Source organism: Notamacropus eugenii, chromosome 2 (assembly GCF_028372415.1).
Source record: "Notamacropus eugenii isolate mMacEug1 chromosome 2, mMacEug1.pri_v2, whole genome shotgun sequence".
In the NCBI taxonomy this organism is placed as follows: domain Eukaryota; kingdom Metazoa; phylum Chordata; class Mammalia; order Diprotodontia; family Macropodidae; genus Notamacropus; species Notamacropus eugenii.
Window position 1 is genome coordinate 200,917,229 of NC_092873.1, and position 23,612 is coordinate 200,940,840.

Genomic DNA, 23,612 nt, shown 5'->3' on the forward strand with positions numbered 1-23,612 from the left:
GGTTTAGAGAATGCAGTGTAATGCCAGTTACACATGCCAATGGAATAAATTAGACAATAAATTTCCTTAACCTGCTCTTGGGATAATGAATGAAGTGAAATATTTTGATACATTTTATCATGTAAAACTTTTTGGAAAAAATCTAATCTGAAATTTCAAAATATATAAAAGAACTACCAGAAATAAAAGAGAATGATTAAGTTTGTTCTAACAAAATTTATTATGCAGTAATTACAAAGGTTAAAGACTCTTCCATTTAAAATAAAAATAACAGGTATAATTACACACATAATATAGTACCTTATAGAGTGATTTCAACAAATATCACGAAATACAGTGTATTTTCAAATTGGAGAGACAAATACTTTCTCATTCACAGTGTTTGACATTATAGGAAAGCCTGTTCACATAATAATTTGTAATAAAGTCATGCTCTTATTAACAGTCCACACAATGCTGTGTCAAAATAGTTCTCTCAGAATGTGAAGTACCGGGCAAACCATTCCTGACGTTGGGGATCTGGAGAAGCCACCGGTGAAGCTTCACTCTGAGGAGGGCTAATTCATAAAAAAAGAAAAAAAAAAGAAAGAAAGAAAGAAAGAAAGAAAGAAAGAAAGAAATTAAACACATTAAATCTTTGATACAAAACAAATTGGGATACAGGATAGTAATATAGAACTTAACTGATTCTCCATATCAGAAGCTATGTGTTGAGCATTTTACAATCCATCTGGCAACATCCACTCCAAGGGAGTGCATCAGCAGCTCAGATGAGAGCAATTAAAGAGCCAAAGCACAAGAATAAATGCACTGAAAAAATAAGATGTCAGATTTTTTATTTAAAATGTCTGGGAAGAGTTATAAGAGAGGACAGAGTATAAGTATACTCTAGCATCCATTTCCCACTTAGCTTCAATTTGATTTTCTGAATCTGATAAGGCATCAGATTCTTAGAAGAAATTGCTTACATACTTCATTTAGTAAATGAACCAAAGTGTGCTATTATTTCACAAATAGTTTATAGTTTTATACAATCCTTAAAAAAATTGGTGTTTAAAAACAAGTTTACTTTCTTCCCAAAATTCTCTAATTATTACGATAGGTAGAAAAAATGGTTGATGAGAAATTTAATGCTAATTAACAGTTTAAGAAGCTAGTCAATAAAACAAAAGAATCCCTACCGTCTTTTGGGGGAAATTTTAAGTCACGCAACAATTTGTAATGAGAATTCCAGTAGTCATATTCCATGAGCTCATTCATGCACATGCATCTTACTGATTCCTGAACATACTCATGCACAGGGAAAAATAAGCAACACAAAATATTTAACAATATACTTTGTTAACATGAATTAGAATGCTCTTTTTAATTTCTGACTTTTTACTCTTCTTAAAGTACCTGTCACTAAGCATGTGGTTAAACTGAAACTAGTTTAAATATCTACCTTTAAGAGTCTATTATTATTCAGCATCTAGTGACAGTGAATATATTTGCTAAAAGAAGGGGTCAAATAAATTAAAAGTAACAATACTCACTATCATTTATTAAGCAAATAGAAAACTCTGGTAGTGCACACAAGTTTAAGTTATCTAGGAATTAAAAACTTGAATTTCACAATTCATTTAATTATAGGATATGCAATCAACAACAAGGTAATTTATTTTTCTTTAGAAATCTGAGTGATGGCATTTTATCCTGAGTAGTACTGCATTAATTTTTCAGAGTTTGTATGTTTCCTATTTTGGCAATAAATATAAGCTAATAAACTACTGAAGTCCAACATGTAGGACAATAGAAAAAAGAAAATACTTCTATAACACTGAAAACAATGTCACATAAAAACTACTACCAACTGAAGAAATTTTAAATTTTGCAATAAAAATTAATTATTGAAAGGCAATTGGTAATACAACTATAAAGTTCATAGAAAACACCTGGAAGCCTAAGAATTAAGATTTTAGGAAATTGGTTCATAACTTAGAAGTAATTTAGGAAATATAATTTAAACAGGAAAAAAAAGAAGTACCATAACAGCTACAAACATATAAAATGTAATTTCACAGAAATATTGGTACTCCTAAGCTATTCTGTTATTAAAAAGGCAAGTTGCTTAAGTTAAAAAAAAAAAATCACTGGTGAGGCACTGCTCACCTCAAAAACGTCTTGGGCTCTTTGGATGGCATGACTGTCTGTGGAAGTGGTTTGCTGCTGTTGAACTCAATATCATGGATGGGTGAATTAGGAATGGGATCCAGGCGGTTAGGATGTCCATTGCCCACTCCACTAGGTTCCAGAGCACTTAGATTGGGAACACTCACAAACCTGTTTGTTGATTTATCATTCTTCTTCTTTTGCTGCATTAAAAATAACACACTGTGAGGAAAGTCCCTACACCAGGACAGATGAGAGGGTATGGGGATAATAGAAGAAACTTTTCATGGGAGACTAGTGTTATCCAAAGTGCAGTCTGGGAAATTCTTGGGAGCTGTCTTTAATAATCTCTTTGGAATCCTCATAGCCAAAAAGGAAGTATTACAAATTGGGATGAAATGGAAAGGAGAATTAAGGGGAGATGAAGGTATATTCTGGGGGAAAAAAGAATAGATTAGGAGCCAAACAGGAGACAAGAGGAACTCCCATTAAAGAGCACTGACTAAATAAACATCAGGGGAAAGGACAATTAGGTATCAGGGGAGAGGACAATTAGGTATAACATTTAAAAGAATGGAATTCATGAAATCTAATGAGTTATTGAAAGAAAGAAGTCTTTGGCTCAAAAAAATGTGGAATAAGAAAATGCTTCAAGCCATCTGCTTTGATACATAGAGTCATCATAACTCTCATGAACAATGGTTTTGACCACAGTACCCATGCTATTCCATAGGGATAAATTTAATTGGGAAAAACTAAAAGAAATTCTTTACTTCTACTCAAGACAAGTAGCTGAGTTATAAAAATGACCATACTTTCAAATACAGTGAAGAGTATTCATGAAGACAGGCAATTAAATCTGCCTAATTAGATCTAATTTACTAATTAATAGATAATGACATTAATTTGTACAGAACATTAAAAAACGCTGTAGGCTAGAGAACCCACAGTCAATCTATATTTAATTCATTTTTCATCCCACAGGAATCTTTGAAATTATAAGTGGTGAAATGAGAGATCAGTTCATGAATCCCCAATATCTACCAATATGAAAATAATTTAACAATAAAACCATTATGATTCCTAACCAAGTCTTAAATTAGTCTGAACATGGGTTTCAGCCTTAATTCCCTTCCCCAGCCTGTACAACACTTGTAACTTACTACTGGTGCTGTTTGTTCAGCGTATTCCACCCCATCCTACTCTCCACACTCCCCTAATCAATAATATTTAGGGGAATGGCCTATATTTGGATTCATATAGTAATTTTTCACTTTAATTACTAGTATCAACAAAGATTATTGTTATACTGTAAGGTAACAAGAATTAATAGACAGCAAAATTAGTCAACTATTTTACAGATAAATTAAAATACAATAATTATAATTCATGGAATAGTTTCTGAAAATCTGGCATAGGAAATTATTTGTAACTTCGTGTTAAAATGAGAGGTCCAAATTAACTAGTCAGGGCAAGAGTGCTTTACAATATGTTTTCTCAGTAGACACAACTACTACACCTTTATGCAGTGGTTAGTTTCCAGCTATGTAGCTAGCTTTCTCTATGTTTGAGGTTGCTATATCATACAGGCTCAGTAAATATACTATTTCAGGCACAAAACAACAAAGGTACATTATCCTCTTGTTAAAGTAAAAACTCAAATGTTAAAACTAGTAACTACTAGGAACAGCAAGTTAAAAACTAGATGGAGATATAAGTTCTGAATTTCCCTTTTATAATCACCAAATAGTACAACAGAAACTTTAAAATGAACCTTTTTGTATTTCAGGTTGTTGGGATCACTGAATAAAGTATTGAACTTATAAATTTGTTCTCGGTAAAGTTAATTATAAAATATAGGATCCTATCCCAAGAAAATTCACTTTCCTCAAATCTTATATCTTTACTCTGAAGGCTTACCTCAATTTAAGAATTCCCAATGGCTAAATTTTAGTGACCTTAATTTATGAAATACCTAAATCTGAGCTGAGGAAAATCTGTCTTACCAAAGAGAATGATGGATAGCTGGTAGGCATGAAGTTTTGTATTCTAATGTGTTGCAAACTGCAGAACTCAGTCATGAAAAATTAATATAGGCTTCTGGCTGAGGGTCTGAAAGAAATGTGGCCAAACCACTGTTGGGCTACTAAGATTTTTAACAAAATCTGAAAATATTATCTGTGCTAATGGTTTACAACCTCTCTGCATACAAAGATGTCTTTTTAATGTAAAAAATGTCACGGGCTCCCACATAATAGTAGTTATATTAATGGTCATTTATTATAGACACATGATGTCATAAAATGACTATGAATTTGGTAATAATTTTACATAAATTTGTACTTTGTCATAGTAACACCTATGTATGTTTGAAAAATAATCATACATGGAATGAGACATTATTCAGTCCATAGAGAGTCTACAGAAAGCATGCTGCTTATTGTTTTGTGGTGTCATTTAATGAGATGGACACTATGCAGTGACCTTTACAGCAGGATGCTTAGCCCACAGGCTAAGAACCAATGACCTATAGCACGATTACCATTACTGTTACTAGCAGCAGTACTATTATTCACACTAGATTATAATATAAATAGGTTTTTTTCATTCTTGATTTTTTTTTAGGTCTTTTGTTACTAATAGTACCCTATCTCCACATATATTATCATTATATAAATACTGTTAACATCAACAAACATTTTGGTATTCAATAGTTATTAAATATTTACTATGCACAGGGCACTGTAAGGAAGTATTATTTTCTATATAGCACATGTGTATGTGATCTTTATCAACTTCATTCACCTTTGAAGTTGTTATATGTGAGGAGAACAACTGAATGAAGGATCATAATATATATGCAAGTATAATCTTCAACAAAGAACCATAGGATGCTGAGGGAGGATTCTGTAAAGGATTAATTTAAGGAAGTACAAAAGCTTCAATCAGTAGGTTGGTAACTAAATAGTGAATTTTCCTTGTCTGTGAAAACTCATGAAACAATATTATTACATAATGGACTAAAGTTGCTATTAGCCAAATTTTGAAACTGGATATAGGCAAAAATGCATGGGTTTGTTTTTGGGAACAAGTTTAATTGTATTAATACTACTTGCGGTATCCTTCCATTTATCAATCAAGTTTATAGAATGCATTCTCTCACAACAGTTTTTAAAGAACATACCTTCACAAGTGGATTGATAACACCAACATTAGGATTTGCATTGAACACTTTATTGAAGTTAGTTTCTCGATTGACTAATTCCAGTTGATAAAATTTATTATCATCCTAGAAATAATATTGACATTTTTAGAATACTTTCAAAATAGGGATTTAAATATCCATTTAAATGTTTTATAACTTAAATATATAAATGTTAGTTATTTACAATTTAAAATAGAAGACATCTATAAATACTAATTATATACTGTGTTCACTATGTTCTAGGGAGTCAGTTGCCAGTGACCAAGACAGACAGTAGTACCTAATTAAACTTAAAACACTGCTGCTCTCCAACTCATAAATCCATTTTTCCAGCTGTTCAAAATCCTATTTCTTCATCGACTGAAAATGAGTTTTTTACTTGGAGCTATCCCTGTTCTATTGGTCTGGCTATATGGTTTCTGGCAGTTCTTTATTCCTAAAGTGTATGCTCAATTTACACAGGTCTCTAGAAAATCATGGTTAGATGCTCTCAGCCCTTCCCCTTATCTCCATGCCATTTAATACATGAATTTCCTCCAAAAGTGGTCATTCAATTTCTGCTTGAATGTAGTTGATAATAGGGAACTTCACAACTTACAAAATGACAGGTTTGGACTAGATGACCTCTTTAAGATCCATTCTAATCCTAAATCTATGATCCTATGATCTAATGAGGCAGCTCACTTCATTTTCTAACAGTCTGAATTGTTAGAAAGTGTTTTCTTATGTTGTTGTTCAGTTGTTTCAGTCATAATTGACCCTTCATGACCCTATTTGGAGTTTTCTTGGCAAAGATGCTGGAATGGTTTGCCATTTCTTTCTCCAGCTCATTTATAGATGAGGAAACTGAATCAAATAGAGTTAAGTGACTTTCCCAGGGTCACACACCTAGTAAGTGTCTGAGGTCAGATTCGAACTTAGGAAAATAAGTCTTCCTGGCTCTAGACCTGCCTATCCATTGTGCCATCTAGTTACCCATATATGCTTCCTTATACCAAGCTGAAATTTGCTTTCTTATATCTTTGATCCATTCATCCCAGTCCTTTTCCTTGGCAACTACACAAAATAAATTTACTTGCATAACTTCATATACTCTCCTAAGTCTTCCTCCACCTGACTGTAAGTTCCATGAAGAGAGGCAGTATGTATTGTCTACACTTTGTACCTATCTATTCTGTGGGCAGCACAGTACACTGCGTTCACTAGATGCTTTATAAATGGTTTGAACTGAACATTTTATTGCTAAGGCAAAAGTGCTCCATAAATCAGTGCTGGGCTCAGGCTCTTTGTATATGCTGCCTAAGTATTCTTATACAGTGGTTAATTTCTCATATTCCTAGAAGAGAAGATCAATAAGAAAATTAGTGAATTAGCATTCAGTTTCTATTTCCATTGCAAAGCAAACTGTGTCAGATTAAAAAATAATGTCTGATTTATAAATATCAATACATAAAATTTTTGTTCTGATTCCCTGTGTGAATCTCAGACATTATGAAATTTATTTACCCTTAGGCATTAATGCCTGCTGACTGACAGCAAACTAATTTAATTTAAATAATATTTAAATAAAATAATTTAAAATAATCGGTTAGCCTTTGCAATTGAAATATAAGCAAGATGCTATTTCAAATCTATGTTAGTTGTTATGGTTTTTTAGCAATGTTATAAGCACTCACTTTCAGTAGTAGAACAAAACTATTAAAGGCATTTCATTAGATACTGTGCATAAATGTTAATTTATATCACATTTCAACTAAAAAGAACACAGAATATCTTACAATTAATTTCTTTATGACTTGGTCTCTCTCTGCAAGCAAGGTTTTCAAGTCTGCAATCATCTGTAAATCTTCGGTTCGTGACTCTCTCTTTATATATTTTTCTTCCATGTCTTCTAGTCTTTTTATGAAAACAGTAATATCTTTAGTTTACTGCTGACACAAGTGAGTTCCCTTGCAATACCAACAATTTCAAAAGAGTCTAATTGGATAATAATAGAAAACATTTATTTTCCTCAAAAACTTTAGCTTAATATTTTTGTTTATTCAGGAATAAAATGGTCTGAATTAAAATAGCAACATCAATTTCATCAAAATATTTAGTTTAAAATATTTTGTAGTGAAATGAGCAGTGTTAACACAATTATTTTAAGTAACTCAAAAACAACTGGGTAGAGTAAGAGAGTGTGTGACAGCCTAAGAAACATGGGTTTAATATTTTAAAAGATGAGAATGCTTTGAGAGATCATTTTTTAAAAATTACTACTACCTAAGATTTGGTGAGAGGCAGCATGGCATAATGGATAGAAAGTTGGCTTCTGGAGCCAGGAATTTCAAGTCCTGCTTCCAGACACCTATCAGCTGTGTGAATCTGAGGGAATCAACATCTTAAGCCCCCAAGCAACTAAGACTGTGTAAGCTGCATCATAGCTGCCTATGACGCCTAACTACATGGGTGGGGAGAGTTTCCTCACTGGGGGAGCTCCTGACACAACAGACTCTACCCCCACCCCTCCTCTGAAAAAACACTTGATAAAGCATGCATTGAGAAAAGGGAACAAATACAGAAAAGGAAACAGACACACACAAATGACACTAAAATTTCTCAAGCTGTATATCACTGACAGTATTAAAGATTATATGTTGACCATGCTATGTGAAACAGAATATGGTTTTTTCAGGGATCAGGCAGAATAAAATTCATCTCAATTCTGACAAGGATGGCATTAGCAAGGACAATAAAAAGAAGTCATAGAAGACATTAATGAAGTTATTATATGAGCAGAGGCAATGCAGAAGTGTTAACAGATCCAAGGAGAAGATGGAAGAAGAGTGAGGAAAGTGCGTGCATGCATGCACTCTCTCTCTCACACTCATACACACACACACACACACACACACACACACACACACACACACACACACACACACACACCTGACAAATACTGAGTATGTTGACTACAGAACTTATAGGATATTCTAGAAGGAAAGCTTAGAAATAATATTTCTTATTTTAAGGGAACATTAAGTTTGTAACTATTTGCTTTTAGTGATACAGAGTTCAAAAGTTCTTTGGAGAAGGGGATAAATTTCCTAAATGTATACATTTAATTGTTAATAGAGGAAAATTCAAGTTACAGGTACCTTGGGTTGGAAAAAATATAATGTTCACTCTGGATGTGTGGTTTGGTTTTTAACTGGAAGTTATTTTGTAAAATATTGACTTGGAAAAGACAATTATAAAGCCACTGAAATCAGTAAAATTGTAACTTAACCAGAATTTCACTATAAGCATTCTCAAAAGACTTTAGAGAAGGTGGATAGACTATTCCCAGCCAGAGTTACTAGTCTGGTAGGGAACATCAGCACCGCTAATCTTTAGGGAGATTGTTCTCCCTTTTTTCTGAGTTAAGGACAAGCCTACTTTAGTGCTACTAGATAGATGTAGGGAGGCCTTCTTAACATTCAAATAGGGTAGAAATAGCAAAAGCACTCTCAACCTACTTGGCTGCCTAGACAAGAACCACATGTGAGACTATGTTTAGCATCTTTTACATAGATTCTTTCTAGCCAAGATTCAAGTGAATATTGGCAGTATATTCTTATTGGAGCCAGAAGATGTCACTATAACATTCTTAATCACAAGAGCAAAACATGTGACAGTGGGTTTCATGAAGTAGGACTAGAAGACTTAACAGGCAGTGGTGAAAAGGATATTATTTCTGAGTGTTATTTATACCCAGGGATAGTGAAAAATCATTACAATGGGCTCACTCCACTATAGAAAATCAACTTAACAGTATCACTAATAAGTTTATTAGCAATAAGATAAGTGAATTATTAAAGGAAAGTACATTGATTAAATTGAAGAACATATAATAAATTTTAAACATAAACATGAAAACATTAAAGAAGATAACACAGGCACAATGCTATAGACTTGCAAACATTTCTCCAGCATTATTAGGCCTTCAAAGTTCTATCAGGAAAATAGACATTTTAGCTAACGAATGCCTCTTGGAATTATTACGACCTGATTTTACAGCTTTAATTATCAATACATTAAGATGACAAAGTATTTCTTACAGGAAGTATACGTAGAGGTGCCCCTGATACAAAGATCTTTATAAAAGTTTCAAAATAAAAATAATTTTAAAGGACAGTCTGTGTTTCAGATCCTTCTCATTAGCTCCACTGTTGGAATCTCATTGAGCAAACATGAACCTCTTTTTAATCCCAGGCAGACTCTCCAAAAATGTAATGCTAGTGGATAACTCTTTAAGAAGAATACAAACATTTGCACAAACAGACATAACCTGGAAAATCCTGTTAGAATGTTTCTGAACTGACATAACAACATAATCTTTTTTAAAAACCAAACACCTGACCACAGATTTTGTAAGTGTACTACATTTTTGATCAAGTCATTGACAAAAATCTGAAACACAATGAAGCCAAGAAAAAAGCAGAGTCACACACCTACAGGTTGATATTATTCCATGAATCAGTATCTTTTGCATATATTATTTCACCCAGTTACAAATTCAACTATCAATTAAAACTTTTTTTCTTCATACATTATCCTCATGAAGTAGAAGTTTATATTCTGGACTGAAGTAATGGGTCCAGTGCAGTGTGTTCTTATAGCTACAGGAGTAGGATCAATATGTGCCTCCTTCACAGGGTTACTATCATTACCTGAATAATAATTCTAACATTATCCAAAGTATCACTCGTATTCCCTTTACTGAAGCAGATTAAAACCTTGCTATGCTTTTTTTCCTATGTAATCTTCAACTATATGCTCAATACAGGAACCATATCAGAAGCCTTTTAAAAAAATATTTTAATGCTACCAATGCATTTGGCGATGTCTCTCATTTTATGTGACCTATTTACATTACTCACACCACACATACACTGATGTGTGTGTCATCATCAGCCATATGTTGCCAGCTGTTGATGATTATCTTTTGTCCTTTAAAAAAAAGTATTTTAGCGATATTTTTAATACTGACATAATTTTCCTCAAAGAACCCTCTTAGAACAAAAGAAGCAAAAAGGTAAGTTGCATCACACTGGAGAAACTGCATAACACTTCCCATGATTCTAAGTTGCTCACTGCCTCAGAAGCCCATCTCTTTAATATTAGCATTTTTCTGATGATGCAATATGATTGTGAATGTCATAATTTCAGAAAAGAGAAAAATTTCTGCTGCCCCAAAGGTCAGTGGAAAAATGAATAACTGGGTTTGGCAGAAATTAGGCTTAGACCAGTATCTTACTCCATATGTCAAAATGAAATAAACAGAATTAGAATTATATAGAACATCAAGCATTTAATATGGCTGATGACAGGAAACGTTATCATCTTTTTTGTGCATTGCTTTGGGGCAGTCTGGCTATCCTTGAGGTTTACTACCAGCAAAAACTCAAACTATAGATAGGAACACTTATGTATATGAAATAGAAGTAGAATATACATACCAACACAATAAGCTACATAGATGAACTATATGTCACCATCTGGGAAATATGTTTGTACCAACTTTTTCCTCATTGTGGAAGTTAACATTTATCTTTTGGGGAGGAGGAGGGAATCCAGGCCTGTAATTTTACTGGTGTAAGGACCTTCAGGCTAGGAAACTTCTTCTAAAAATGTAAACGGTTCTGTGATTTGCAGTCCGAGAGTGTCCAATGGGAATATTGAGAGATTAAATGACTTGCCAGGCGCCACAGAACAAATATGCGATAGAAGTAGAACTTGACCCCAAGTCTTGCTCTCTATTTACTACAGTGTGCTGCCCCTCCAAAACCAATCTACATAAGGAATAATTGCACATTTTACCAAAGAGGCTTTATAGTCTTCCTAGGTTTGACATAATGAGTATAATGACAGCTATGAGCAGAACTGGAGAACCTTGCAGTTAACAAGGAGTCTGGTCCTCTGCTGAGGACGTTTTCTATGATACTTTAGATTGGCAGCTGCCTTTATTTATTGCTGTTATTCAGCAGGTCCCTAAATAAAGACATGCCTATAGTTGTGACCATTATAAAATCATCTACTCATTTAACACTGGCATGGGAGACACATTATTTGAGAGTCATTTATAAACTGAATTTTGTTCTACTAAATAAAATCCTAAAAAAACCCAGAAATAACAGATAGACCTAAACATTCTATATACTTCCTCAAGTCAGTTGTGCGACTATGATAGATGGTCTATTGTAGAAAACCATCAGCAAAAGCGTGCTTGTTCCCTTCCCATATTTTGTGACATTATATTGTGCTCTACACCAACAAATGCTTAAAAAATAAATAATAAACACAGCCAGACAACCAGATAACAAATACATCCAGATAATCTCTATACTTTTCCACTTCTTTGTCCTCTGCAATTAGATGCTGGGTACAGTCACTGGAAACATTGTCACGGCAGCTTGTTTGCTTAGACTTGTGAGCACTCTACAGCAAGGTTATCAAGTGTCCTAAGAAATTACACTTCTTATTGGCTCTGGGTGTATGATAAAATCAACTTTTTTATTTGCCATTCCAAGAAGAACACCAACTATCCTTTATATGTCTTCTTGTATGCAATTTTAATTCATGCAATCTAATTCCTTCCCTATTGTCAACTATAGTGGTCACCAATGGTAGAACATTAAGAATAACAGTCCAACAGTTAAGCTGTTGTGGACTATCTAAAACTACACGATTTTTATATCCTTTGCTTTCCTGCTCCTTGATTTCTATCACTGTAGAAATATATATTTGAGGGGTTTTCCTTTATACTTGTGTCCATTTCTTGTGGCTCGTGTGGCTAAATTTAGTTTCTAGTGACCAGTCTCCTAGTGGATTGAGTCTGGATTGAGTCTTGATAAAAAAATTTAACCAATAATTATAAAAAGTACAGCAATTACTATATGATACCTAGTTTAGCAATGAGGAGAACAGCCATCTAGTTAGGGATCATCTGTATCTATGAAGTCAGAGCAAGCTTATTCTAAAGTTTAGAAGTTGAATTTTTTTTTTCCCTCTTTTCTCTTTGTTCTTGCTTGATGAAAGGAATTATACAGCTTTTGTTTTGGGGCTGAAGAAGTCAGTTTAATACAATAGGTAGTGAGTATGCATAAGCAATATTTCATAATACTAATATATTTTTCAACCTCCCCACGAAGGTTATATATTTCTTCATTTGGTTGAGACCTTTTATGTAGATTCCTTCTTCTCCTGAAATATATTCAGCTCATTCATTTTTAACATTTCTTTTTCAAAGAGTTGTGAACTTTAGCAATAAGGAGCAGAAACTCACCTAATGTCATTAAAGGGAATTAAATTTCCACAAACATGAAAGACTATCTTGAGTATTTGGGAAAAGGCTTAAAACACTGGACTGATGAATTTCTATTTATTAGTTTCAGATTGTGATTTTATTGGCATAGAGAACTTTAGGTAAGGAAATTCTCTTGTACTACTGCAGATCCACAACTGTTCTGCTCTGCAATGTAGAGAATTACAGTTTCTGGGGAAATGGGAGAAAACTGGACGTCTAGTATCACTAATAATACTCTACAGGAAGCGGAAAATAGTTATCATTTTTTACATTGCCTTTTAAGTGTTGGCTATCCTTGATGTTTACCTCCAGACTAAATGTAACTAAGAAACCTCTGGGATTCACTAGAGCCTGAACAAAGGCTGAGGGCAGCTATGAGAAACTGTAAGCTGCTCCAGTGTCAGTTTGGTCATGAATTAGCTCCAGTGCTACTAAAGAGCACTCTAATTTTATAGAAAGTTCCTGGAGGTATTCTGGTTTAGACTCTAGCTCCTGCACTGGTTAGATTCATTAAGAAGGTCAAGAAACTTGATTCTAGAGGAACAATGATGAAGCATGCTAGACCCACCACCTAACGGAGAGGTGAGGGACTTAAAAGGCAGACAGAGATATATATGTTTTGGACATGGCCAATGCAAGTTTGTTTTGCTTGATCATGCATATCTGTTACAAAGGTTTTGTTTTTGTTTTTTTAACAGGAGCATGAGAGGACAAGAAATAGAGCTTTGTTAATAAAATTAATTAAATTTTAAAAAACTGTGTAGCTCATTTATTCCCTCTAAGTGTCACCACTAACTATAACTAGTAGGTTTCCTCTATTAAGTGACGTGAAAAAGATTCCCTCAGATCATTAATTTCAATCCAAGATAATTTCAAGACCAAATGTTTCAGAACCTTGACCAGAAATATTCAACAGTTCAAAAGGAGCTTCTAAGAAATAAACGTAATGCTTCAGCTGTTTGAGTCAGTCTCTAGGCTAAGAAGAGCAAAAACCCAGCCCCACCCCCAATAACTTAATTAATTAATAAAGAACCAAGGTAGATATTAAAAAACTATTCAGCCAATCTGGTAAGCAAATATTAAATTAAAAAAAAACACCTCATACTTATTTGGTTTTATCCACCATCCAATTATTTGCCCATATTATAAAGTATTAATGTAAAAAGTTGTTATTTCACTTAATATCTATCTAATACCCACAACCCTAAAAAAACAGTGAAGCAACAAAAGGAATACCGACAATCCTTACCCTCTTAAATTTACAGTTTAAGTATAATTTTCCTTTTTTCTTTAGGTAGAACGCTTTCTAGATTTCTTACTGTGTTCTGGTAGGTCAGACTGACCAAAGAACCTGGTACCCAAAGAAAGAAGGCATGGTTCTGTTCATTAAATAGCCCTGAGGTGGATAGTAGTTAAGAGCACTAACCTCTACCTTCTCATAAATATTCTGCCTGTTCCCATTACTAGGATTCTTTCATGTTAATAATTCATGTCTATTTACTGAATTATAAAGATTGTTTCCTTTTTCTTTGAATTTGTAACAATGACTATGTTGATTTAATTGTTTTTCCCAATAGGCCATTCTAATCAAAGCACTTTCTTTTTCCTTATTTCTGCTGTACAGCCAATCTTAGAAGGTATTGGTGGATAGCACTTTATTTTTCTATGGAAAACCGTCTTGCTGGCCTAACCACTTCAGAGATTTGAAAAGCTGAGCTCTTTTGAATTTTATTCAGAAATGATTTAATTAAAAATATTTTTGTAGAATTTAATAAAAATGAAAATAGGTAAAATACTTTCCTTGGCATTCATTAGTTAATTATTTTGAGGTATATTCTTCAGATAACTATAGTCCTAACGGTAATGTAACAGCATAAAGCAGTTTATTTAAATATTTTCTTAGCGTATATGCAATCATGGTAGAGAAAAGTATAATAATTCAGCTGGCTTACAGGTTCATTGTAATTAAGGAATCTATCGCACTGAAGTAGTTATGTTATATATGAGATATATTTTATAAGAACTCAAAATTTTTATTATCACTAAACTGCAGTAAAAATATTAGTAGCTAATCTGTCAAATGCACGTCTCCTTACTTAACTATATATGAATTTTGTTTAATATAATAAAACTTACGACATTTGTAAAGCTGAATTTATTTCCTTGAGTAGTTCGTTAGTCTTATTAAAATCTGCCCGCATGATATTTTTCTCTCTGAGGTGGTCTGCTGTCATGACATCCAGCTCTTTTTCAAGTTTCTTGTTAAAATCTTGTTCATGCAACCTGTTTAATTTATTTTTTTTGTTAAGAAAAAGTTATTTGTAAGTCAGTCTTCTATTTTACTGTATTCTGCCAGATTTAAAATGGTTATATACATGGAAAATTTATAGAAATAACCTATGCTACTTACTTCTAATCTTCTACTTGTAAAAGTTGTGTCCTTTAATGCTTTTTAAAAACATTTAAAAAAATACTTTAGTTACTCATTAATTTTCTAAAATTTGTGAAAATATATTACTATTTATTTACTATTTAAATTATAAGTATTTCATATGCTATATGTATCACCATTGTCAACAAATAATGAAAAATAGACTTCCAAACCCTTAAGAAGATGGCATCTTGGTATTTTAAGGTATTAAAACAGCCCAACTGTCCCACGTGACAATTTTTCATATTAAACTGTATTAATAGTCACACATTTTTTAATACCTATTGAGAAAAATTTTATACTGTAGAAAAAAATAATACCTTATTTGCTGGTTTGATTCACTGCGTATTCTGAGAATTTCTTTTCCCTTAAACTCCAATTCTTTGGTTAAAGCACTTATACTATCATGAAGATGTTGTATCTCCTTATCTAATTCAGATATATGGTGTTCTCTGTGCCTTAGTTCCTCTTGTAAATCTGATATGCGACGCATGTATTCCTCATCCTGTCAAGGAAAAAGAATTCTTAAATGTTTTAATACATTAGTATTCTGCTTATATGTAAGGAGACATAAATTTGGGTCACATGTATAAATTTAGAAATAGAGGTTCCAAATCTTACCTACACAATAAAGTCCAAATTTCATCCACGGGCATTTAAAACCTGTCGTGATTTAGCCTAAACTTAACCCTTCCAACCTTATCTTCCACTGCTACCCTTTACTTACCTTATATCCTATTAAAATAGACTAATTACCACTCCATGGACACATCTATGAAAGCCTTGGTATGGAAGTTTTCTACTTCCATACCATTCCTCAGTTTCTTCTGTCCTTTCCTTACCATTGTCAATCTAACTGCTATCAATTCCTCAAAATATGGCTCAAATAACATCTCCCCACCTATCAGGCCTGATGGAACTAATCTCTCCCTTTTGTCAATTTCCATAAATATGTTAAGCATTTAATTTCACATTTTTCTCATGTTACATTTGTGTTCATGCAATCTTATGATAATAAGTTCTATAAGGGAAGAGACTATGTCTTGCTCTTCTTTGTATCTGTCACAGTGTCTCATGTATAGTAGATATCCAGTATATATTGACTGAATAAATAATTGGATTGGCCCTTTTTTCCTAGAGCCTATAAATGTGTTCAAGTTTTTCTATAGCCTAAAAAAAATCTTCCTTTTGACCATTTCAGTCCTTCAATTGACTGTTTTATTGCTCTCCTCTTTTTCACTGCTAACATCCTAGAAAAACTAGTTGACAACATCTGGGAAAGATCCTGAAAAGATGAGGATGTGTGGGAGGTAACAGACAAGGTTCACACAGGATCAGAAAGCTTGGGTGGGCTATGATCTCCACTGCTGGACAGAGATCGTGGATCCATAATGTAACTATTCCCAGCACTCAGTACAGTGCCTTGAATATAAAAGACATTTAATAAAAAAAAAAAATTGTTAAATTTTTAGCACTGGGCTGCTGTTTTGGACCTATTCTTCCATAGAGGAAGGGCCTTGGATGAAATAAAGGTTTGCATGACATATGACCATTTAGCACAGGCAACTATTCTTGTCCCTTGCCCTGAAAAGGCTATGCAGCTACAGAACAGTAGCAACGTGCCTCCTGTATACCTAAATTACATAGTCTGAAAAAACACACGCACACACGTATGCATATACACATACACATATGTATATACAGTCTGGGAGTAGGGAGAAGAAAACCTTAGGGTTCTTCCATCTGGTTCCACCAAATTATATGTACGTTATTTTCTCTAATTATAGCCTCTCTTCTAAGACAGGGCAGACGCTGCATGCTCACCACATTCTTTGGGTATTTAATATCATATTCTTTAGTGCAGTGTAAGCCCAGTTGGAGAGAACATTTCTTCTACCAACTAAGGGCAACTTAGAACTTCTGACATATCACAAAGAGGCTAGAGCTTATTTTTACAATCAAAGACTAAAGGATTAAAGTTATAATATGTCTACTACATCAGTTGATAATATGTTACTATAGTATACCTAAAAAACAAAAAACAAAAACAGCTCAAGCCTCCCAATTCTTTAAAGGAAGAGAAAAATATAATAAGGTAAACAGACCAAAGTAGCGAAGCTTTAAGAACATTTACGTCATTAATAGGATTTTCAATTTGTAGAGGGCATGTTTCTTTTACAGTACTTTCCATTTTTCACTCAACAACTTGTAGCTTCATTTTCTAGCTAACAAAACCACAAATCTTGTGGCTAGATTTCATCAGTGTACAAATAAAAATGTAAAATATTCAATTAAAAGTAAATAAAAAAGGATTTCACTTGACAAAAGCATATATGCAAAAGCCAAATTTTTACTCTTTAAAACAAACCTTCAACATATAAAAATAACTACTATGAATATTAGTTATTGTGTTGTGGTCTTTAAAAATGATGACTATTTGTCACATGGCAGAATATTCTTATTCACCTGTCTTCTGCCAGCTTCTCTGCTTCTCTCCAGTTCCACTTTAGCAGCCATCAGTTCTTGCTGATGATTATGCCTTAACAGATCCACTGCTGCCGCATGTTGATGATTTAGTTCTGAGCGTAAGGAAGCTGGTTTCCATGAAAAAGGGGATTAGTTATTTCAAAAGTATTACTGATATTCGAGTAAAAGAAAATAAATGAGAATACTGCTTCAATTGAAACTGTTACAAATTATATATACCATATACCATGAAGCACTTTTAAAGTACACTATGCTATCTTCAATAAAAATAATAGTTCAAAATCTAAGAAATGTCAAGTCTGTCTGGATGGAAGACTTTCTACAACTATTTTAACTTTTCTGTGGAAGTGTATTATGATTGAGTAAATTTTAATTATTATCTTTCATTATTATTAGATTTAGAATATTAAGAGATAAAGACCAATCTCCTACTTAATCTAAGAACTTCAACCAACTATCCATAAGCAAGCATTTCTTAAGTGCCTGTTCTGCTAAACTCTGAGAAGACAAAACTCAATATGAAACATTTTTTGTTCACAAGGAGTTCCATTTCAAGCTCCTCTACTCCTGATACAAGTTCAAGTTTCTGTTTGTAGCCACACAATGTTCAGAAGGGCCCCTTCACTTCCAATCTCTACCTCCACATACTGTCCAGGTATGGAGACAAACTGATAAAGCACCCCAGCACACTGCTGCAAGTAGCATGGATCATGGGATGTTTCTTCTTGTTGGGAGGTCTGCACTTCCTTCTCTTCTTTCCTTTTAACTTTCACCTGGTCGTGTGTGTGTATTCAAGTGAAATAAACCTTATATGTATATAACTTATTCTGATAAAGCTTCTTAAAATTAAAGTAATTTTAGTTGCTAGCATATATATATATAAAAATCTTTTAAAATGGAGGAGTATAACATACAAGTATATACAGGATTATTTTTGTTGCTGTTGTTTAGTAGTTTCAGTTGTGTCTGACTCTTTGTGACCCCATTTGGGATTTTCTTGGCAGAGATACTGGAGCAGTCTGCCATTTCCTTCTCCACCTCATTTTACAGATGATGAAATTGAGGCAAACAGGGTTAAGTGACTTGCCCAGGGCCACATAGCTAATAAATATCTGAGACTGGATTTGAACTCTGGGGACCTGGCACTCTATCCACTGTACCACCTAGCTGCCCCAAGAATTGTAATCTAGATCAAAAAGTACCTAACATGGCCTTCCCTTCATCTTCCAATTCAAATCGGAGCGTTTGAAGTTCCTGTTCCATTTCTATCCTGAAACCCTCCATGGACATTCTATGTGCATCTTTTAATGACTGAAGTTCAGCTGAATGTTTCTGCTGTAACTCATTTTCAAGTGCCTAGAACACCAAGAACAAGAAGAAATAATCAACTTTTATGTTTGAATAAAATAAATAAGTAGTAAAAGGAAAAAAACCTCAAATAAACGACAAATGCATCACCAAAAATAACTGCATATTGTCTAAGGATTTCTTTTTCATAGGTCCAGATCTGTGTTTTCATTGGTGTAGAGAGGTCAGAGTAAAGAAACTCTTTGCACATGGAGATCTGTTAACATATAGCATTAGACAGTTGCCTATAGACACTGGCTGGTTACGTGTTTAGCCCCAGGTCACAAAGTTAGGAAGTGTCAGAGGCTGAACTTGAACCAAGGCCCTGACTTCTGCTTCTCTCCTCTATACCACTGTAGTGATCTCTCTTCCACCTACGAAGTGTAGCCAAACTTTAGCATTCTAGTGAACAAAATAGTATTTTATAGGCCAAAAACGTTTTTCAAAGGACAGATTAGTAAACAACAAAGCCTTACGACTGTCACTGAAGGAATTTCCTTTGTTTTCTGTGTATTCTTTTGCCAGTCATAAATAGGCTCCTTATCACCAAATCCAATGGCCTCTTCTCCCTTAACTCTTCTTCAGCATGTTAACAGGTGATCACGGGTTTCTTAATATCCCTTTCCCCTTACTTTCCATTCACCATACTCCTAATTGTCCTCCTACCTTTCTGATAGGGACTTTTCTATCTCTTTTCCTGGCCTTCTTATCCATTTACCTCTTAAATGTGAGTGGTCTCAAAGTTTTGTATTCAGACCTTTTTCCTGTTCTGTATTGATTTTCTTCCTTAGGGATTCTATTCACTCCCAATCATTTCCAAGAAGATGATTTCCCAAAACTATATTTTCACTACCAACCTGCTGCTAGAGGCTTCAGTTTGGGTGACCCTTCCCCATTGGAAGTAACAAGTAGGTAGCAGTTAAAAGGAAGTCAGCGCTAAGAATCACAGTTTTCAGACCTTATTTACTATCAGACCTTCACTACCTTAAATGAAAATTCCCTAAACATGTGATCTGTTTGCAAACCAATAAAATGACATACTACTAGACAAAATGAATTAAATTGATAATACAGGCAAACAGAGCCAGAAGACAAAGGGAAGATTTCCCTCTTCTGCCCAACTAATCCCTTTCAGTTCCTTACTGTCCACCTCCTATAGACGTCCCTCCAGTCATTAGCATTCCCCCATCTCAAAACTGAACTTCAACACTCCTGTCTTCTGCATTCGTCCCATATCCCTTTGTTTTACAGTAGTTTCAGTACATCTCCTTGTTTTCTGCTGGGCCCCCTGAGGGGACAGTGCTCTATCTACACCTTCTAGCTTCTCAAGCATCTCTTATTCTGTTCTGGACTCAGGACAAATTCATTTTAATCAAATTGAGAGGACTGGAAGAAAAGCAGAATGTCATGGTATAGATACATGGAATAATGGAGAGGAAAGCTATATAAACAGATGGTGTACATTAAGTGACTTAGGTAGATGGTTTCTTGATAGAGACCCAGGTTCATCTGTCAATATGCTTCACTTCATGGCCTTTTCTGCTGGCCTTTCCCTTTGACTTGTACTTTTCAAATTCTAGGTTGTAGCATGGCCTTGTGTATATATATGCCTTCTCTCCCCCTTTAGATTGCCAACATTCTGAAGCAGATAACATCTTACTTCACACTTTTGTATTTTGAGAATTTAACACATGCCTTATAGAGGTTAACAAATGTTTGTTCAATGGAAGTCAACTGAATTGAATATGAGTCCATAAGTCAGTTACAAATGTCCTTTTATGATGGAGATAAGGTTTCTGGATTAAATGCTTTTCTGAAGCTTGAATTTTCATTCTTACTAAGTGAACAGTCTTATTCAGGCAACATCAACACACCTTCCTTAACTTTTGTCAACCCTGGAATCCAAGAACTTGCACTCCCCTAAGAGTTATGAGTTAGCTTAGCCTGAAGAGAACATGGGCTGCCTATAGCATCCTTATTTGTTATTTTTTGTTGCTTCCAGTCATGCCTGACTATTCATGATCCCTTTCAGGTTTTCTTGGCAAAGATACTGGAGTGGTTTGTCATTCCATCTCATTTTACAGATAGATGAGGGTTAAGTGACTTGCCCAGGATCACATAACTAAAGGCTGTGTCTGAGGATAGTTTTGAACTCAGGTCTTCAAGACTCCAGGCCTAGGACTCCATCCACAGAGCTACTTAGCTGTCCCAATATCATTCTAGGGCACCTTTCATTCTAGGGCACCTTAAAGAATGTTTTGCAGATTAAAGGCAACATATAATGTTAAAAGTATTTTTGTCTTCCAAGTTTCTCTCATTTCTATTTCACTGTGAGTTGCATAGGTAAAGAAAAAAAGAGGAAAAAAAATGTTAATCTGTTAATCTGTATATACTGTATGTTATAAGAGAGCATAGATGATAATATTAAAGGCCTATGGTTGTGTCTCTACAATAATGGACAAGATGGACTGAATGGAACATGTGGTTCAGTTGGATTTATTCATTATCACTGTGTGAAAAGTCACCTAATGTAATCCAGAACCAATCGTTTCTAATATTAGCATAGAAGTAAACTAGGGAGCTAGAATGCATTTTTTCCTTTTCTAGTTCAATTTATTACAACTGTATCCACCAGACCTATGTCACCAAATACCATGTAAATAAACACAAACTCTTCTGTTACGGGACTCACAACCTAAAAAGACAGAAGCATTGTAAACGCACGAATAAAGTAAAATGGGGCTGCGTTTGCCTTTTTTCTGGGGGAGGTTCTCTATAAAATAAGCTCTGAAAATTTGAAAGGCTAATTATGATTAGATCAGACTGAGGGATTTTCAAAACATACCATTTTGTCAATTTAATATCATTAGAAAGTTGCTAAATATACCTTTTGCTCCTGTTCTTTTGTTTCTTCCATATTTTGAAATGCAAGGACATGAGCTTCTTTTAAGGATTTGTGTCTCTGTTGGTGCTGTTCCTCTAATTCTTCAAGCTCCTGTGTAAGCCGCTGTCGCTCTTGTGTAAACTGGGCTTGTAGCTGCTGCAAAGAAGTCTGGGACTGGGAGAGCTGCATCTCCAAATTCTGTTTCAGCAAGGAAATCTATGCCACAGAAGGGTAGACAATGAAGTATAAATACAAGGCAGATTTTATGAACTGTCACACTAAAGGAAAAAGTCTTTCAAAGATAATTGATTTTAATTAAAACTTAGAAAATTTTCGCTTGTAAAATTTTTACCATATGATGACTATAATATTTGTATTTAATAATTCTTCACTTCATTTTTCACAAGTTGTCCTTGAAACTGTATATAAAGTTCCTAGATTTACTGTATATAACATTCCCAGAACTTCTTGGGGAATAATGTAATCCACATGTAGAAACACAATTCTGAATTGCAATAAAAAGTTACATGAAATAAGGTTGTATTACAATTACACTCACATATGTATTTGTAATTATACAAATACATTATAAATTAATTTAAATTCGTTGCATCTATCTCAAGAGGACAGTATCAAAAAGTCAATTGGCTTTCACAAGTTTTTTCTTAAATCTGGATTATAAAATCTTCCTCTAACATTAGCTGAAATACTTGCTATTTTATTATCTAATTTATTTCCTTATTTGGTTTTTCTTTCTTACAATGGTTACTATATAAAGGACCTTAATTTTTAAAAAAGTTGTGCCTAGGCCATACAGTCATAAAGTCTTCTGATTCTTTTTACTTTACCTTTGTGCCAGTATCAGGTGCTTCTAAGACAGTGATTTACTAAATATTTTTGAAGACAGGTAATATCACTCCCAATATAAATCTGCATTATGCCTGTCACAGTTTTAATAAAAACAAAATCACCTGATTTTTCTTTTGTACTAAGTATGAAGGGTAAATGCGTGTGCTGTACGTGTTCATAGACATATAATGAAAACAGTTAATTTTGTTTAATGTCCTATTTAATTTCTGTTATAATGGCTACTATCCCTTTAAACTTATACTAATAAAATTCCAAAAAAATCTGTTGCTAAGTGTAGTGGAGGAACAGCAACTAATAAGGGGTTGTGAAATCAGCAACTAAAAATACCATATGCAAATCAAGTTAAATAGATTTTCCTGCCAATGAGAAAAAGGATTTTAGAGTGAATAAATCCCTTCTTCTAAATGGTGGAAAATAAATACAGAGCTTCATGTTCCCCAGAAGCCAAGTGAAGACCACCTTCATGATTCTCACAAAGGAAAGATAAACGAGAAATTGAGTAAGAGATGGGTTGAAGAATTACTTAAACAGCATGTTAAGGATGGAGAAAAAAGTATGGGTGGAAGACACAGTTCAGAAGCAGATGTTTCTCTTTTAACAATTAAGATATAATCAAAGCAAGATATAATGCAGTCCAAGCTGAGCTTCAAGGGGAATTGTAAAGGTCAGTATATGCTGTTACAAAAGCAGTTAAGAATGAGTTATGAAATATATATTCATAAACTGACAATATAAATAAAAATCTTGGGAATGTTGCTTTAATAAGTTGCTCTTTAGTAGTATCATTTTACAATTACTTATGGTACTTACAAGTGCTAGTTATTTAAAAACTGTATTTTTGTATAAAACTGAATTTTACAAACTCACATTTCTATAGCTAAAGGCAAAATGGGTCAAAGAAAAGAAC

The 23,612-nt window shown here is 33.8% G+C and overlaps 1 protein-coding gene across 9 annotated transcripts in view; it reads right to left on the reverse strand.

Moving 5' to 3' along the window:
- Nucleotides 1-201: 201 nt before the first annotated feature.
- FAM184A (family with sequence similarity 184 member A) overlaps nt 202-23,612 on the reverse strand; it is a 103,818-nt gene continuing 80,407 nt past the window's right edge. For 3 of the 9 annotated variants that reach the window (XM_072643158.1, XM_072643161.1, XM_072643163.1), the window contains exons 10-18: nt 21,839-22,051; nt 18,807-18,960; nt 17,584-17,711; nt 15,438-15,622; nt 14,823-14,969; nt 7,135-7,252; nt 5,336-5,440; nt 2,152-2,354; nt 202-557 (exon numbers count right to left, since the gene is read on the reverse strand). In XM_072643158.1, coding sequence (XP_072499259.1) covers nt 476-557; nt 2,152-2,354; nt 5,336-5,440; nt 7,135-7,252; nt 14,823-14,969; nt 15,438-15,622; nt 17,584-17,711; nt 18,807-18,960; nt 21,839-22,051 — 1,335 coding nt within the window. In that variant the 3' untranslated portion in view covers nt 202-475. Of the gene's footprint in view, nt 1,282-2,151; nt 2,355-5,335; nt 5,441-7,134; nt 7,334-14,822; nt 14,970-15,437; nt 15,623-17,583; nt 17,712-18,806; nt 18,961-21,838; nt 22,052-23,612 lie in introns of those variants that run through there. The other 6 variants (XR_011974488.1, XR_011974489.1, XR_011974490.1 and 3 more) reach the window with 6 other exon arrangements.